The 19,821-nt window shown below is 45.4% G+C and overlaps 1 protein-coding gene across 5 annotated transcripts in view; it reads right to left on the bottom strand.

Moving 5' to 3' along the window:
• Positions 1–19,821, bottom strand: part of LOC115142104 (rho guanine nucleotide exchange factor 1-like) — a 74,942-nt gene that overhangs the window by 30,787 nt on the left and 24,334 nt on the right. For 2 of the 5 annotated variants that reach the window (XM_065027931.1, XM_065027933.1), the window contains exons 5-13: positions 19,536–19,578; positions 19,322–19,427; positions 18,951–19,091; positions 17,261–17,290; positions 15,966–16,074; positions 15,736–15,826; positions 15,376–15,408; positions 14,003–14,212; positions 13,762–13,903 (exon numbers count right to left, since the gene is read on the bottom strand). In XM_065027931.1, coding sequence (XP_064884003.1) covers positions 13,762–13,903; positions 14,003–14,212; positions 15,376–15,408; positions 15,736–15,826; positions 15,966–16,074; positions 17,261–17,290; positions 18,951–19,091; positions 19,322–19,427; positions 19,536–19,578 — 905 coding nt within the window. Of the gene's footprint in view, positions 1–12,534; positions 12,547–13,761; positions 13,904–14,002; positions 14,213–15,375; positions 15,409–15,735; positions 15,827–15,965; positions 16,075–17,260; positions 17,291–17,371; positions 17,492–18,950; positions 19,092–19,321; positions 19,428–19,535; positions 19,579–19,821 lie in introns of those variants that run through there. The other 3 variants (XM_065027930.1, XM_065027932.1, XM_065027934.1) reach the window with 3 other exon arrangements.

Here is a 19,821-nt window from a genome sequence, read left to right as displayed (position 1 = left end):
GAAACACATTGGAAGCAGAGACACTCCACACAGTCCTGGGTTACTGCTTAATGACTAGCCCTATTAGAAACACATTGGAAACAGAGACACCACACAGTCCTGGGTTACTGCTTAATGACTAGTCCTATTAGAAACACATTGGAAGCAGAGACACTCCACACAGTCCTGGGTTACTGCTTAATGACTAGTCCTATTAGAAACACATTGGAAGCAGAGACACCACACAGTCCTGGGTTACTGCTTAATGACTAGCCCTATTAGAAACACATTGGAAACAGAGACACTCCACACAGTCCTGGGTTACTGCTTAATGACTAGCCCTATTAGAAACACATTGGAAGCAGAGACACTCCACACAGTCCTGGGTTACTGCTTAATGACTAGCCCTATTAGAAACACATTGGAAACAGAGACACTCCACACAGTCCTGGGTTACTGCTTAATGACTAGCCCTATTAGAAACACATTGGAAGCAGAGACACTCCACACAGTCCTGGGTTACTGCTTAATGACTAGCCCTATTAGAAACACATTGGAAGCAGAGACACTCCACACAGTCCTGGGTTACTGCTTAATGACTAGCCCTATTAGAAACACATTGGAAACAGAGACACTCCACACAGTCCTGGGTTACTGCTTAATGACTAGCCCTATTAGAAACACATTGGAAGCAGAGACACTCCACACAGTCCTGGGTTACTGCTTAATGACTAGCCCTATTAGAAACACATTGGAAACAGAGACACTCCACACAGTCCTGGGTTACTGCTTAATGACTAGCCCTATTAGAAACACATTGGAAGCAGAGACACTCCACACAGTCCTGGGTTACTGCTTAATGACTAGCCCTATTAGAAACACATTGGAAGACAGAGACACTCCACACAGTCCTGGGTTACTGCTTAATGACTAGCCCTATTAGAAACACATTGGAAGCAGAGACACTCCACACAGTCCTGGGTTACTGCTTAATGACTAGCCCTATTAGAAACACATTGGAAGCAGAGACACTCCACATTGGAAGCAGAGACACCACAGTCACTGGAAACAGTCCTGGGTTACTGCTTAATGACTAGCCCTATTAGAAACACATTGGAAGCAGAGACACCACACAGTCCTGGGTTACTGCTTAATGACTAGCCCTATTAGAAACACATTGGAAGCAGAGACACTCCACACAGTCCTGGGTTACTGCTTAATGACTAGCCCTATTAGAAACACATTGAGAAGCAGCTTAAGACTAGCCCTATTAGAAACACACAGTCCTGGGTTACTGCTTAATGACTAGCCCTATTAGAAACACATTGGAAGCAGAGACACTCCACACAGTCCTGGGTTACTGCTTAATGACTAGCCCTATTAGAAACACATTGGAAGCAGAGACACTCCACACAGTCCTGGGTTACTGCTTAATGACTAGCCCTATTAGAAACACATTGGAAGCAGAGACACTCCACACAGTCCTGGGTTACTGCTTAATGACTAGCCCTATTAGAAACACATTGGAAACAGAGACACTCCACACAGTCCTGGGTTACTGCTTAATGACTAGCCCTATTAGAAACACATTGGAAACAGAGACACTCCACACAGTCCTGGGTTACTGCTTAATGACTAGCCCTATTAGAAACACATTGGAAGCAGAGACACTCCACACAGTCCTGGGTTACTGCTTAATGACTAGCCCTATTAGAAACACATTGGAAGCAGAGACACTCCACACAGTCCTGGGTTACTGCTTAATGACTAGCCCTATTAGAAACACATTGGAAACAGAGACACTCCACACAGTCCTGGGTTACTGCTTAATGACTAGCCCTATTAGAAACACATTGGAAACAGAGACACTCCACACAGTCCTGGGTTACTGCTTAATGACTAGCCCTATTAGAAACACATTGGAAGCAGAGACACCACACAGTCCTGGGTTACTGCTTAATGACTAGCCCTATTAGAAACACATTGGAAGCAGAGACACTCCACACAGTCCTGGGTTACTGCTTAATGACTAGCCCTATTAGAAACACATTGGAAGCAGAGACACTCCACACAGTCCTGGGTTACTGCTTAATGACTAGCCCTATTAGAAACACATTGGAAACAGAGACACTCCACACAGTCCTGGGTTACTGCTTAATGACTAGCCCTATTAGAAACACATTGGAAGCAGAGACACTCCACACAGTCCTGGGTTACTGCTTAATGACTAGCCCTATTAGAAACACATTGGAAGCAGAGACACTCCACACAGTCCTGGGTTACTGCTTAATGACTAGCCCTATTAGAAACACATTGGAAGCAGAGACACTCCACACAGTCCTGGGTTACTGCTTAATGACTAGCCCTATTAGAAACACATTGGAAGCAGAGACACTCCACACAGTCCTGGGTTACTGCTTAATGACTAGCCCTATTAGAAACACATTGGAAACAGAGACACTCCACACAGTCCTGGGTTACTGCTTAATGACTAGCCCTATTAGAAACACATTGGAAGCAGAGACACCACACAGTCCTGGGTTACTGCTTAATGACTAGCCCTATTAGAAACACATTGGAAGCAGAGACACTCCACACAGTCCTGGGTTACTGCTTAATGACTAGCCCTATTAGAAACACATTGGAAACAGAGACACTCCACACAGTCCTGGGTTACTGCTTAATGACTAGCCCTATTAGAAACACATTGGAAGCAGAGACACTCCACACAGTCCTGGGTTACTGCTTAATGACTAGCCCTATTAGAAACACATTGGAAGCAGAGACACTCCACACAGTCCTGGGTTACTGCTTAATGACTAGCCCTATTAGAAACACATTGGAAACAGAGACACTCCACACAGTCCTGGGTTACTGCTTAATGACTAGCCCTATTAGAAACACATTGGAAGCAGAGACACTCCACACAGTCCTGGGTTACTGCTTAATGACTAGCCCTATTAGAAACACATTGGAAACAGAGACACTCCACACAGTCCTGGGTTACTGCTTAATGACTAGCCCTATTAGAAACACATTGGAAGCAGAGACACTCCACACAGTCCTGGGTTACTGCTTAATGACTAGCCCTATTAGAAACACATTGGAAGCAGAGACACTCCACACAGTCCTGGGTTACTGCTTAATGACTAGCCCTATTAGAAACACATTGGAAGCAGAGACACTCCACACAGTCCTGGGTTACTGCTTAATGACTAGCCCTATTAGAAACACATTGGAAGCAGAGACACTCCACACAGTCCTGGGTTACTGCTTAATGACTAGCCCTATTAGAAACACATTGGAAACAGAGACACTCCACACAGTCCTGGGTTACTGCTTAATGACTAGCCCTATTAGAAACACATTGGAAGCAGAGACACTCCACACAGTCCTGGGTTACTGCTTAATGACTAGTCCTATTAGAAACACATTGGAAGCAGAGACACTCCACACAGTCCTGGGTTACTGCTTAATGACTAGCCCTATTAGAAACACATTGGAAACAGAGACACTCCACACAGTCCTGGGTTACTGCTTAATGACTAGCCCTATTAGAAACACATTGGAAGCAGAGACACTCCACACAGTCCTGGGTTACTGCTTAATGACTAGCCCTATTAGAAACACATTGGAAACAGAGACACTCCACACAGTCCTGGGTTACTGCTTAATGACTAGCCCTATCAGAAACACATTGGAAGCAGAGACACTCCACACAGTCCTGGGTTACTGCTTAATGACTAGCCCTATTAGAAACACATTGGAAGCAGAGACACTCCACACAGTCCTGGGTTACTGCTTAATGACTAGCCCTATTAGAAACACATTGGAAGCAGAGACACTCCACACACAGTCCTGGGTTACTGCTTAATGACTAGCCCTATTAGAAACACATTGGAAGCAGAGACACTCCACACAGTCCTGGGTTACTGCTTAATGACTAGCCCTATTAGAAACACATTGGAAGCAGAGACACTCCACACAGTCCTGGGTTACTGCTTAATGACTAGCCCTATTAGAAACACATTGGAAGCAGAGACACTCCACACAGTCCTGGGTTACTGCTTAATGACTAGCCCTATTAGAAACACATTGGAAGCAGAGACACCACACAGTCCTGGGTTACTGCTTAATGACTAGCCCTATTAGAAACACATTGGAAGCAGAGACACTCCACACAGTCCTGGGTTACTGCTTAATGACTAGCCCTATTAGAAACACATTGGAAGCAGAGACACTCCACACAGTCCTGGGTTACTGCTTAATGACTAGCCCTATTAGAAACACATTGGAAACAGAGACACTCCACACAGTCCTGGGTTACTGCTTAATGACTAGCCCTATTAGAAACACATTGGAAGCAGAGACACTCCACACAGTCCTGGGTTACTGCTTAATGACTAGCCCTATTAGAAACACATTGGAAGCAGAGACACTCCACACAGTCCTGGGTTACTGCTTAATGACTAGCCCTATTAGAAACACATTGGAAACAGAGACACTCCACACAGTCCTGGGTTACTGCTTAATGACTAGCCCTATTAGAAACACATTGGAAGCAGAGACACTCCACACAGTCCTGGGTTACTGCTTAATGACTAGCCCTATTAGAAACACATTGGAAACAGAGACACTCCACACAGTCCTGGGTTACTGCTTAATGACTAGCCCTATTAGAAACACATTGGAAGCAGAGACACCACACAGTCCTGGGTTACTGCTTAATGACTAGCCCTATTAGAAACACATTGGAAGCAGAGACACTCCACACAGTCCTGGGTTACTGCTTAATGACTAGCCCTATTAGAAACACATTGGAAGCAGAGACACTCCACACAGTCCTGGGTTACTGCTTAATGACTAGCCCTATTAGAAACACATTGGAAGCAGAGACACTCCACACAGTCCTGGGTTACTGCTTAATGACTAGCCCTATTAGAAACACATTGGAAGCAGAGACACTCCACACAGTCCTGGGTTACTGCTTAATGACTAGTCCTATTAGAAACACATTGGAAGCAGAGACACTCCACACAGTCCACTTAATGACAGCCCTATTAGAAACACTGGAAGCAGAGACACTCCACACAGTCCTGGGTTACTGCTTAATGACTAGCCCTATTAGAAACACATTGGAAGCAGAGACACTCCACACAGTCCTGGGTTACTGCTTAATGACTAGCCCTATTAGAAACACATTGGAAGCAGAGACACTCCACACAGTCCTGGGTTACTGCTTAATGACTAGCCCTATTAGAAACACATTGGAAGCAGAGACACTCCACACAGTCCTGGGTTACTGCTTAATGACTAGCCCTATTAGAAACACATTGGAAGCAGAGACACTCCACACAGTCCTGGGTTACTGCTTAATGACTAGCCCTATTAGAAACACATTGGAAGCAGAGACACTCCACACAGTCCTGGGTTACTGCTTAATGACTAGCCCTATTAGAAACACATTGGAAGCAGAGACACTCCACACAGTCCTGGGTTACTGCTTAATGACTAGCCCTATTAGAAACACATTGGAAACAGAGACACTCCACACAGTCCTGGGTTACTGCTTAATGACTAGCCCTATTAGAAACACATTGGAAGCAGAGACACTCCACACAGTCCTGGGTTGAAACAGAGACACTCCACACACTATAATGACTAGCCCTATTAGAAACACATTGGAAACAGAGACACTCCACACAGTCCTGGGTTACTGCTTAATGACTAGCCCTATTAGAAACACATTGGAAGCAGAGACACTCCACACAGTCCTGGGTTACTGCTTAATGACTAGCCCTATTAGAAACACATTGGAAGCAGAGACACAGTCCACACAGTCCTGGGTTACTGCTTAATGACTAGCCCTATTAGAAACACATTGGAAACAGAGACACTCCACACAGTCCTGGGTTACTGCTTAATGACTAGCCCTATTAGAAACACATTGGAAGCAGAGACACTCCACACAGTCCTGGGTTACTGCTTAATGACTAGCCCTATTAGAAACACATTGGAAACAGAGACACCACACAGTCCTGGGTTACTGCTTAATGACTAGCCCTATTAGAAACACATTGGAAGCAGAGACACTCCACACAGTCCTGGGTTACTGCTTAATGACTAGCCCTATTAGAAACACATTGGAAGCAGAGACACTCCACACAGTCCTGGGTTACTGCTTAATGACTAGCCCTATTAGAAACACATTGGAAACAGAGACACTCCACACAGTCCTGGGTTACTGCTTAATGACTAGCCCTATTAGAAACACATTGGAAGCAGAGACACTCCACACAGTCCTGGGTTACTGCTTAATGACTAGCCCTATTAGAAACACATTGGAAGCAGAGACACTCCACACAGTCCTGGGTTACTGCTTAATGACTAGCCCTATTAGAAACACATTGGAAACAGAGACACTCCACACAGTCCTGGGTTACTGCTTAATGACTAGCCCTATTAGAAACACATTGGAAGCAGAGACACTCCACACAGTCCTGGGTTACTGCTTAATGACTAGCCCTATTAGAAACACATTGGAAACAGAGACACTCCACACAGTCCTGGGTTACTGCTTAATGACTAGCCCTATTAGAAACACATTGGAAGCAGAGACACTCCACACAGTCCTGGGTTACTGCTTAATGACTAGCCCTATTAGAAACACATTGGAAGCAGAGACACTCCACACAGTCCTGGGTTACTGCTTAATGACTAGCCCTATTAGAAACACATTGGAATGACAGAGACACTCCACACAGTCCTGGGTTACTGCTTAATGACTAGCCCTATTAGAAACACATTGGAAGCAGAGACACTCCACACAGTCCTGGGTTACTGCTTAATGACTAGCCCTATTAGAAACACATTGGAAGCAGAGACACTCCACACAGTCCTGGGTTACTGCTTAATGACTAGCCCTATTAGAAACACATTGGAAACAGAGACACTCCACACAGTCCTGGGTTACTGCTTAATGACTAGCCCTATTAGAAACACATTGGAAGCAGAGACACTCCACACAGTCCTTGGTTACTGCTTAATGACTAGCCCTATTAGAAACACATTGGAAGCAGAGACACTCCACACAGTCCTGGGTTACTGCTTAATGACTAGCCATATTAGAAACACATTGGAAGCAGAGACACTCCACACAGTCCTGGGTTACTGCTTAATGACTAGCCCTATTAGAAACACATTGGAAGCAGAGACACTCCACACAGTCCTGGGTTACTGCTTAATGACTAGCCCTATTAGAAACACATTGGAAACAGAGACACTCCACACAGTCCTGGGTTACTGCTTAATGACTAGCCCTATTAGAAACACATTGGAAGCAGAGACACTCCACACAGTCCTGGGTTACTGCTTAATGACTAGCCCTATTAGAAACACATTGGAAGCAGAGACACTCCACACAGTCCTGGGTTACTGCTTAATGACTAGCCCTATTAGAAACACATTGGAAGCAGAGACACTCCACACAGTCCTGGGTTACTGCTTAATGACTAGCCCTATTAGAAACACATTGGAAGCAGAGACACTCCACACAGTCCTGGGTTACTGCTTAATGACTAGCCCTATTAGAAACACATTGGAAACAGAGACACTCCACACAGTCCTGGGTTACTGCTTAATGACTAGCCCTATTAGAAACACATTGGAAACAGAGACACTCCACACAGTCCTGGGTTACTGCTTAATGACTAGCCCTATTAGAAACACATTGGAAACAGAGACACTCCACACAGTCCTGGGTTACTGCTTAATGACTAGCCCTATCAGAAACACATTGGAAGCAGAGACACTCCACACAATCCTGGGTTACTGCTTAATGACTAGCCCTATTAGAAACACATTGGAAGCAGAGACACTCCACACAGTCCTGGGTTACTGCTTAATGACTAGCCCTATTAGAAACACATTGGAAACAGAGACACTCAGAGACACACAGTCCTGGGTTACTGCTTAATGACTAGCCCTATTAGAAACACATTGGAAGCAGAGACACTCCACACAGTCCTGGGTTACTGCTTAATGACTAGCCCTATTAGAAACACATTGGAAGCAGAGACACTCCACACAGTCCTGGGTTACTGCTTAATGACTAGCCCATATTAGAAACACATTGGAAGCAGAGACACCCTATTAGAAACACACAGTCCTGGGTTACTGCTTAATGACTAGCCCTATTAGAAACACATTGGAAGCAGAGACACTCCACACAGTCCTGGGTTACTGCTTAATGACTAGCCCTATTAGAAACACATTGGAAGCAGAGACACTCCACACAGTCCTGGGTTACTGCTTAATGACTAGCCCTATTAGAAACACATTGGAAGCAGAGACACTCCACACAGTCCTGGGTTACTGCTTAATGACTAGCCCTATTAGAAACACATTGGAAGCAGAGACACTCCACACAGTCCTGGGTTACTGCTTAATGACTAGCCCTATTAGAAACACATTGGAAACAGAGACACTCCACACAGTCCTGGGTTACTGCTTAATGACTAGCCCTATTAGAAACACATTGGAAACAGAGACACTCCACACAGTCCTGGGTTACTGCTTAATGACTAGCCCTATTAGAAACACATTGGAAGCAGAGACACTCCACACAGTCCTGGGTTACTGCTTAATGACTAGACCTATTAGAAACACATTGGAAGCAGAGACACTCCACACAGTCCTGGGTTACTGCTTAATGACTAGCCCTATTAGAAACACATTGGAAGCAGAGACACTCCACACAGTCCTGGGTTACTGCTTAATGACTAGCCCTATTAGAAACACATTGGAAGCAGAGACACTCCACACAGTCCTGGGTTACTGCTTAATGACTAGCCCTATTAGAAACACATTGGAAACAGAGACACTCCACACAGTCCTGGGTTACTGCTTAATGACTAGCCCTATTAGAAACACATTGGAAACAGAGACACTCCACACAGTCCTGGGTTACTGCTTAATGACTAGCCCTATTAGAAACACATTGGAAACAGAGACACTCCACACAGTCCTGGGTTACTGCTTAATGACTAGCCCTATTAGAAACACATTGGAAGCAGAGACACTCCACACAGTCCTGGGTTACTGCTTAATGACTAGCCCTATTAGAAACACATTGGAAGCAGAGACACTCCACACAGTCCTGGGTTACTGCTTAATGACTAGCCCTATTAGAAACACATTGGAAACAGAGACACTCCACACAGTCCTGGGTTACTGCTTAATGACTAGCCCTATTAGAAACACATTGGAAACAGAGACACTCCACACAGTCCTGGGTTACTGCTTAATGACTAGCCCTATCAGAAACACATTGGAAGCAGAGACACCACACAGTCCTGGGTTACTGCTTAATGACTAGCCCTATTAGAAACACATTGGAAGCAGAGACACTCCACACAGTCCTGGGTTACTGCTTAATGACTAGCCCTATTAGAAACACATTGGAAACAGAGACACTCCACACAGTCCTGGGTTACTGCTTAATGACTAGCCCTATTAGAAACACATTGGAAGCAGAGACACTCCACACAGTCCTGGGTTACTGCTTAATGACTAGCCCTATTAGAAACACATTGGAAGCAGAGACACTCCACACAGTCCTGGGTTACTGCTTAATGACTAGCCCTATTAGAAACACATTGGAAACAGAGACACTCCACACAGTCCTGGGTTACTGCTTAATGACTAGCCCTATTAGAAACACATTGGAAACAGAGACACTCCACACAGTCCTGGGTTACTGCTTAATGACTAGCCCTATTAGAAACACATTGGAAGCAGAGACACTCCACACAGTCCTTGGTTACTGCTTAATGACTAGACCTATTAGAAACACATTGGAAGCAGAGACACTCCACACAGTCCTGGGTTACTGCTTAATGACTAGCCATATTAGAAACACATTGGAAGCAGAGACACTCCACACAGTCCTGGGTTACTGCTTAATGACTAGCCCTATTAGAAACACATTGGAAGCAGAGACACTCCACACAGTCCTGGGTTACTGCTTAATGACTAGCCCACATTGGAAACAGAGACACTCCACACTGGGTTACTGCTTAATGACTAGCCCTATTAGAAACACATTGGAAACAGAGACACTCCACACAGTCCTGGGTTACTGCTTAATGACTAGCCCTATTAGAAACACATTGGAAACAGAGACACTCCACACAGTCCTGGGTTACTGCTTAATGACTAGCCCTATCAGAAACACATTGGAAGCAGAGACACATTCACCACACAGTCCTGGGTTACTGCTTAATGACTAGCCCTATTAGAAACACATTGGAAGCAGAGACACTCCACACAGTCCTGGGTTACTGCTTAATGACTAGCCCTATTAGAAACACATTGGAAACAGAGACACTCCACACAGTCCCGGGTTACTGCTTAATGACTAGCCCTATTAGAAACACATTGGAAACAGAGACACTCCACACAGTCCTGGGTTACTGCTTAATGACTAGCCCTATCAGAAACACATTGGAAGCAGAGACACCACACAGTCCTGGGTTACTGCTTAATGACTAGCCCTATTAGAAACACATTGGAAGCAGAGACACTCCACACAGTCCTGGGTTACTGCTTAATGACTAGCCCTATTAGAAACACATTGGAAGCAGAGACACTCCACACAGTCCTGGGTTACTGCTTAATGACTAGCCCTATTAGAAACACATTGGAAACAGAGACACTCCACACAGTCCTGGGTTACTGCTTAATGACTAGCCCTATTAGAAACACATTGGAAGCAGAGACACTCCACACAGTCCTGGGTTACTGCTTAATGACTAGTCCTATTAGAAACACATTGGAAGCAGAGACACTCCACACAGTCCTGGGTTACTGCTTAATGACTAACCCTATTAGAAACACATTGGAAACAGAGACACTCCACACAGTCCTGGGTTACTGCTTAATGACTAGCCCTATTAGAAAGACATTGGAAGCAGAGACACTCCACACAGTCCTGGGTTACTGCTTAATGACTAGCCCTATTAGAAACACATTGGAAACAGAGACACTCCACACAGTCCTGGGTTACTGCTTAATGACTAGCCCTATCAGAAACACATTGGAAGCAGAGACACCACACAGTCCTGGGTTACTGCTTAATGACTAGCCCTATTAGAAACACATTGGAAGCAGAGACACTCCACACAGTCCTGGGTTACTGCTTAATGACTAGCCCTATTAGAAACACATTGGAAGCAGAGACACTCCACACAGTCCTGGGTTACTGCTTAATGACTAGCCCTATTAGAAACACATTGGAAGCAGAGACACTCCACACAGTCCTGGGTTACTGCTTAATGACTAGCCCTATTAGAAACACATTGGAAGCAGAGACACTCCACACAGTCCTGGGTTACTGCTTAATGACTAGCCCTATTAGAAACACATTGGAAGCAGAGACACTCCACACAGTCCTGGGTTACTGCTTAATGACTAGCCCTATTAGAAACACATTGGAAGCAGAGACACCACACAGTCCTGGGTTACTGCTTAATGACTAGCCCTATCAGAAACACATTGGAAGCAGAGACACTCCACACAGTCCTGGGTTACTGCTTAATGACTAGCCCTATTAGAAACACATTGGAAGCAGAGACACTCCACACAGTCCTGGGTTACTGCTTAATGACTAACCCTATTAGAAACACATTGGAAGCAGAGACACTCCACACAGTCCTGGGTTACTGCTTAATGACTAGCCCTATTAGAAACACATTGGAAGCAGAGACACTCCACACAGTCCTGGGTTACTGCTTAATGACTAGCCCTATTAGAAACACATTGGAAGCAGAGACACTCCACACAGTCCTGGGTTACTGCTTAATGACTAGCCCTATCAGAAACACATTGGAAGCAGAGACACTCCACACATTCCTGGGTTACTGCTTAATGACTAGCCCTATTAGAAACACATTGGAAGCAGAGACACTCCACACAGTCCTGGGTTACTGCTTAATGACTAGCCCTATTAGAAACACATTGGAAGCAGAGACACTCCACACAGTCCTGGGTTACTGCTTAATGACTAGCCCTATTAGAAACACATTGGAAGCAGAGACACCACACAGTCCTGGGTTACTGCTTAATGACTAGCCCTATTAGAAACACATTGGAAGCAGAGACACCACACAGTCCTGGGTTACTGCTTAATGACTAGCCCTATTAGAAACACATTGGAAGCCCATCTACCTCAACACTATAAGTTAAGAAAGCGGTCCTTAGTAACATCTCAGTGTGTCTGTGTACCAAGGCCTTTCAATTACGCAGTGTTAAATGGCAATCAATTGGGCTTATCAACCCTCCAATCTCACACACACACTGACAAGAAGACTATTATTCTCTAACATCACAGCCCACTCACGTCAGTCCAAGGTACAGGATAAACAATACTTAGCCATGCAGTGTGTGTGTGTGTGTGTGTGTGTGTGTGTGTACACAGTAATGCAGGATGGACTGTGTGTTATCAAAAGGAGGCCCAGTGCGTGTCCGTATCCCTGTCGCAGAGAAGTAGAAACCCACCTTGTCTTGCGTCTGTAAAAACACGGGACAGGACAGTTACATAACCACCACAACCATTCAACAGTAACACACCCCCTTTCTACAAACCTCCAACTCTCCCCATCAACCGCTGCAGCACACGGACAGAGCCTAGCAGCACTGAACGCACTGTAAAACCACAGAAAGCAAAGCACGCCCACAAACACAAGACGTCTGCTGTCCTGAACATGGTACTACATGAAGCCCTGTGAAGACTGGACAACAGAACATAGCGGAACCCTATAGAACCACACACACTAATGCCTTCTGCAAGCAACAGACATGAAAGTGAACCAGACCTCACTGCTTGACCTACAGTAGGACTGGGATAAAGCCGACAGCAGACAAATCTAAAGCTGGACCGCACGACTGAAGCACAGTAAAAGTCAACTTAATGAACTTAAGCCTGTAGAGATACAATGCTGTACAAACCAAATATAGCACAATGAATGCCCAAATCAGACAGACGTACAACTCCAGACAACATAACAACAACGTTATACCAGCTTTCCCCAGCTCTGGTACTTGAGTCTAGCCTGCAGACACACAGACAAGATGACACACTACAGTACAGTGTTAACTATTATACACTTAACTTGCTCTGAATAACTGAGCAGAGTCAGCATCGCACAAACAAGGAGACAGCAGTGGTGCTTTGGAAGAGGAACAAACAAACATGAAAAATGGACACACAGAGAGAAAGAAAGTGGAGAACAGGTAAACAAAACAAGAGATTTGTGGTAGAGGAGAAGGGAGGAGGAGGGGTTGGGGGCTGGAGGGGAAGACCAGGTCCCTGTAGCCCCAGTAAGGGTCCATCTCCAAATGCTGGGTGGGTCTTAGTGATGTTCACTACATGGAGGTGCTCTGGCAGGGCAGGGTTAAGGTGTGGTAGGTAGGTAGGCTAGTCAGCACAGTACTGGGTGGGTCTTAGTGATGTTCGCTACATGGAGCTGCTCTGGCAGGACAGGGTTAAGGTGTGGTAGGTAGGCTAGGCAGCACAGTACACAGCAGGGACGGACGGAGACACTGAGGGAGTTTTACCACGCTTCCTCAGCCTTAGCATAGCCACTGACCCCTAACCTTTTTAAACTGTTTGACTATGTTCAACTCTACCTAAAGGTGTTGGGTCTATGTTGGTCTTTGGTTTTATACATCTCATCTACTCCATTTTTTTTTTTTTACCTCTCTCTTCCTCTATTTCTTCCTCACCTGTCTTTGTCCAGGTTTTCCTCCAGGGGGGGTTCATTGGGTGAGGGGGGCTCCCATACAGCCAGCCCCCCTGCCATCCCCCCGGGGGACAGCTCACCCCCCTCCGCCACCAAATGGGGGTCCGAACGGCTGCTGAACAGACCTAGGAGAGGAGCAAAGGAAACACACATTTCAGATTCACCTCACCCTAAGTTAGGTTGGGTGGTGCTATGCTACCATGTATCCGTCCAATCAGCCTTACCTATCTCGCTGTGGGAGAAGTCTGGGCTGGAGGTCACACTGATGTGAACTCCTGAGCCCTCGCTGACCTCCAAACCCTGATGGGGGGAGGATCCTGTGGAAACAGACTTCCTGTTTAATGCTGGAGGAGCAGCATCAGGGGCGGAGGAGCCTCGAGAGGGGGCGAGGCCGCTGGAAACCTTACGCTCCTGATTCACCTTCTCTTTATCCACTGAGAGAGAGAGAAGAGAAGAGAAGAGAAGAGAAGAGAGAGAGAGAGAGAGAGAGAGAGAGAAATAGATGGTAAAAGGGATGACATTGAGGAGAGAAAAAAAGAGTCAAAACAGTCAGAGGCATTTCTATGAGAGACTATGAGAGACAAACAGAGACAGACAGGATGAGTATAGGGTAATCAGTGGATCTGTGGTGAGAGAGGAGGGTTAATCATTCTCAGGGTGTGTGTGTGTTTGTGTGTGTGTGTGTGTGAGAGAGAGAGAGAGAGAGAGAGAGAGAGAGAGAGAGAGCTGGGCGAGATGGACAAAAATCCATGTTGTGATACATTGACCAATTGTTTGAATAATGATAAATCAGCAATAAATCATGTTTGGGGGAGGTGCTAGAGCTGGGCGAGATGGACAAAAAGTGATAATGTGATGAATGTAACTATTTTGCTCGATAACAATAAATAGCCTACAACAATAAAACTAAACGTTTTAAAGGGACAGTTAGGCTACTTTACATTAGCGGGAGGGCTTTTGACTATTGATTTCCAGTGCCAAGTAAGTCAACTGAGATGGCAGTTGGAACTCAAAACACTTAGCTAGTGATATTGTTGCTATATAGACAAGTAGGCTATTTGATTCATCGATCAGTAAATGTAGGCTAACATCCTACAACAACTTTCCAGCACTAGACCGAGGCTACTTGATGTAGAACAAGAGCTCACAGTTTTACCAATTTCACGTCAGATTCTGATGGTTATCCGCGTTTCTCCAAACAGCAAATTTCAAAGTTGCACCAAACGTCACATTTCTGCAGGAATCAACTTAACACATAGGCTATTACCGTTGACCAAACAACGGTTTAGAGAACAATCTACAGGAACATTGTATAGCAAAATCACAGATGTTTGTTTCTTCGTCCCAGCTGTAGCGTGTGTGGTGAGTCCAACTATCAAAACACCAGTGATTACAGATCATGCCATATAATCTACACCTAGATGCAAAACAGACGCAAAACAGTAAGTCAACAAATCAAAAACTCCGTATTCCCCTCAGATCCCCTTCCAGGTTTGATTTGGTACATGCAAACATGCATTGGGGTTGATTAGTAAGGACTAAACCATTCTAGAGATAAAGGGGTGGGGAAGAGGAGATGAGAGCCAGACGGTGGTACCTTCAGCCTCCACTTTAGGAAGTTTGACCTCAGCTGAAAGAAGAACACAGGGCAAGACAACGGGTTCTTTTTAATTCTACAAAGACTTTGTCTTATACAGGCACTACGGTCATTCTGGTAAACCCACTTTTAGATGGCGATCGATAATCAAACACCTGACATAGCTTATACGATATGTCATCCATTCTGTTTCTCTGTACCTTCAGTATGCAGTGTGTATTTAGTAGTGCATACAGTATGTATTTAGTAGTGCATACAGTATGTATTGTTTTTTAACGATGTAAGGAAGACAAACTAATTTCCCCTTGGGTATTGATAAAGTACAATCTCATCTCATATTATGACACTACTGGTACGTACTGCTGCCAGCAATCCAGCCACCGGCGGCGCTGAGGATGTTGGGAAAACCCCCCTTCGGTTTAGATTTAGTGGACTCCTCACTCTTCTTATTCTGAGAGGGAGGAAGAGAGACAAAGAGAGAGCGCATTATGACAAGAACAGTCTAATAATACTGGATAGGTTGGTGTGTGGTATGGACTGGGGACCGTGGAGTCCAGCTAGCTGCCAACCAGACAGACAGACAGACTCACCTTCCCAAGGGGTCTCCTGAAGAACCCTCTGGACTTCTTACTGTCAGCTACCCTGGACTTCACTCCTAGGTGCTTCATGTAGAAGGCCACTGCTGCAAAGATCGACGAACTGGAGGACGAGAGAGAAGAAGGGAGAGCGAGATCTCTGTAAAGTTAGTGGTCATGAAAGTATGAAAGTACATACTGTATAAATGCATATATATATTGGCATTGCAATAGAAACAGTAATGATACACTATTACAGAGGATGCTAAAGCATGAGCTGTAAATATAAAGAATGGGCGTGAAAGAGACAGAGTAGGGGTGGGGTTGAGATGAGATGAGAAAAGGGCTGGGGTTGAGATGAGAAAAGGGGTGGGGTTGAGATGAGAAAAGGGCTGGGGTTGAGATGAGAAAAGGGGTGGGGTTGAGATGAGAAAATGGCTGGGGTTGAGATGAGAAAAGGGCTGGGGTTGAGATGAGATGAGAAAAGGGCTGGGGTTGAGATGAGATGAGAAAAGGGCTGGGGTTGAGATGAGATGAGAAAAGGGCTGGGGTTGAGATGAGATGAGAAAAGGGCTGGGGTTGAGATGAGAAAAGGGCTGGGGTTGAGATGAGAAAAGGGCTGGGGTTGAGATGAGAAAAGGGCTGGGGTTGAGATGAGAAAAGTGCTGGGGTTGAGATGAGAAAAGGGCTGGGGTTGAGATGAGAAAAGGGCTGGGGTTGAGATGAGAAAAGGGCTGGGGTTGGAATATGAGAAAGGCTGGGGTTGGAATATGAGAAAGGCTGGGGTTGGAATATGAGAAAGGCTGGGGTTGGAATATGAGAAAGGCTGGGGTGATGCTGGGTGGAGAGTTGGTAGTTTACCAGAGAGGAAAGGAGGAGTAGAAAGAGGAGCTTGAGGGAGAAAATGCGAGAGCTTTTCAAACTGAGGCCATAAGACCATAAACCAAGTCAGTCTACATCAGCTACAGAATGCCATTTATGGCAAAGTAATGCAACTATAGGACTGCAGTCTGCACAACGTACAGGACAGCAGTCTGCACAACGTACAGGACAGCAGTCTGCACAACGTACAGGACAGCAGTCTGCACAACGTACAGGACAGCAGTCTGCACAACGTACAACTACAGGACTGAAGTCTGCACAACGTACAACTATAGAGCAAAACAAACTAATTGAGGAGGAAGGTAAAATAAATATAAGGCATGCATGTATGGAATCTAAGCAGGGAGCTGGACAAAGTATGTCTAGCATGCATTCACACATTGACGGAAGTGGTTCAGACACACAGCACCGCGAAACACAGAACTCACCATTTCTCCTCGTCTGCGACGATGGAGGGACTGAAAGAGAGGAGATGAATAGATATTAAAGAGATAGAGAGAGAGAGATAAGTGCAGACATGGCCAAGTCTGTAGACTTACCGCCGCAGTCGATTAAGTGGCATTTTCCCTCGCTCTTAACTCTGTTTTGGGACGGTGGAATCTGAAGCGGCTAAGCTTCTCCTGATCCAACTCAAATCTGACTGCAGTGATATTGTGTTCAGAGCAGAAGCTACTGAACATATCCTGATCTTTCCAACAAAAAAAGGGAGAAAATAAAAGTCTAAAACAATGAGAGATTCATTAAAAGCTGCACCCAAAACAATGCACAAGAAACTATTGACAATTGTTTTTAAACTAAAACACTGCAAAAATCTAATCTGTACAAATCTATCCAATCTGCTTTTCTGCACAAGGCAAGGTATCAGCTGTCTAACTATCTGCAAAAGATAAGTGTGAAGTCAATGCAAAGCTGCTCTCTGGGAGTTGTCTGCAGGGTGGGCTGGAAAATCTAACAATGCTCCAGGACACCGGAAATGGCTATTTAACTGTGTTTTAGTCTGATGCAACAAGCAGGCAAGAATATGGAAATGAGATCCTACTGTTTCTCTTTTCTATTAACATAAAGGGAGGGGTTTCCCCAGGATTCCTCAAGCCAATCAGGATGCCCCATCCCTCCATTCCACTGACTGACCAATAGGAGACAGAGGTGGTGAGGTCACCATGTTCTGGCGGCGAGAGGGGGAGAGACGGGGGAGCGACTGGACGAGGGCGGGTGTGGGATTGTGGAGGAGAGATGAGGATTGTGTAAGTGAATCTAAATGGGCAGAATAAATGAATAACTCTTTTGTAGTTAGGAGACAGAAAGAGTTGATTGTGAGTCAGTAACAGAGCCAGTGGGAAGCTGCTTTATGATGTGTTTGACACTGCCTGCTGACAAGCGTTTCATACTTCCTCCACTGACAATACAGTAGTAACCAGAAAAAAGGGACTTATGCATTGGGCATATCCCCTTTGTTGGTCTCTCTCTTATAGTCACTCTTTCATCCTCTCTCTTCACACTGCATATTAAAGAGCTTGTCTCCTGCTCTCCTCCTCACTTGTTCCAGTGTTAATTCATTGTGTCTGGCCACTGGGTCAGAGGTAGATGAACGGACTACACTGCCCCTACTCTCCCTCCCTCCCCCTCTCCATCCTCCCCATCCCTCCGGTTGGCAGCATGCCAGGGGAGAGCCTTCCTGCCAACGTGGCACTGCTGACTCTCTCCTTTTCCCTCTGCTTCCTCTCCTCCACCTCCCTTTCACCCCCTCTGTTCCAATCACTGTTGTCCCTCTTTCTTTTCTCCCCAAATCCCTCTCTCTCCTCCATGTCTTTAATCATCCATCTATCCCCCTAGTGGTCCCTGTGTGTTGAACTGGTTGTGTCAATGTGTGTATTTCTGCACCATATTCTAGAAATGTCCGCTGAGGGACTGGAACTGTGATGTCTAGAGGCCTGTGATGTCATGATGATACTACACAACATTTAATTGAATTCAAATTAAACTTGCCCCCAAACGAAGCCATGAGAGGTTTAACTTAGCTAATTAGACTGTACCTTTATCTATGAAGTTACATAAAAGCTATACGTTATGTAGTACTGCATTATGACAGTCAATAATGCACCCCAGCAGTCTACTCACTGGATCTCAGACATTTTGTCCAGCAGGGTCTCTGCCACGGCCTTCTCCTTCATCTCCATGGGGATACGATCGGTGGGGTAGTGAGACTCCACCTCCAGCAGCTCTGCCGCGTTAGGGGTCATACCCATCATCCTCTTCTGCCTGGGAGGGAGGCACAGCAGGAAGTATCCCTTTAAGTATTTACATCTCACACTGTATAACTGTCATCAGTCTGACATTATCACTGAGGGCTAGTTGGTACACACGTGTGTATGGGGAGCAACAAGAGAGTTTGTGTTTAGGGCAGAGACTATTTTAAGCCAATGTTATCACTGATGAGTCAATAGGTTTTGACCAGGTCACTGCTGGTTCAATGGATGTGGGTGTGTCACCTAAAGTCTTCCAGCTGTCGCAGCACCTCTGGGGCTTGAGCCAACTGGACATCCTGGACAAACTTCCTCTGCTGCTCCTCACTGAGCAGGTCTGGTCTGGTACGGTCTGAGAGAGAGATTACATACACACCATGCTTTATCCAGATAATGCTGAGTAGACCAGTGGTGGCTGCATGATCTAAAATCATAAGAGAACGATCGTAGGAGGGCTTACCCAACTCAAACGATACATTGTGAGGGATTTGCACTCTGAGAATCTGTGTGGGTTGAAGAGGAGGAGGGAGAGAACATTTTAATTTGACATAATAATAATATGCATTACACTGACTTCTACAACAACATTTGTATGTTCTCCTCTGTTCCTCTGGTGATGTAGAGGTTAATCCAGGACCTGCAGTGCCTAGCTCCACTCCTACTCCCCAGGTGCTCTCATTTGTTGACTTCTGGAACTGTAAAAGCCTTGGTTTCATGCATATTAACATTAGAAGCCTCCTCCCTAA

This window comes from Oncorhynchus nerka, linkage group LG14 (assembly GCF_034236695.1).
Source record: "Oncorhynchus nerka isolate Pitt River linkage group LG14, Oner_Uvic_2.0, whole genome shotgun sequence".
In the NCBI taxonomy this organism is placed as follows: Eukaryota; Metazoa; Chordata; class Actinopteri; order Salmoniformes; family Salmonidae; genus Oncorhynchus; species Oncorhynchus nerka.
This window is presented reverse-complemented; position numbering and strand designations above follow the sequence as displayed.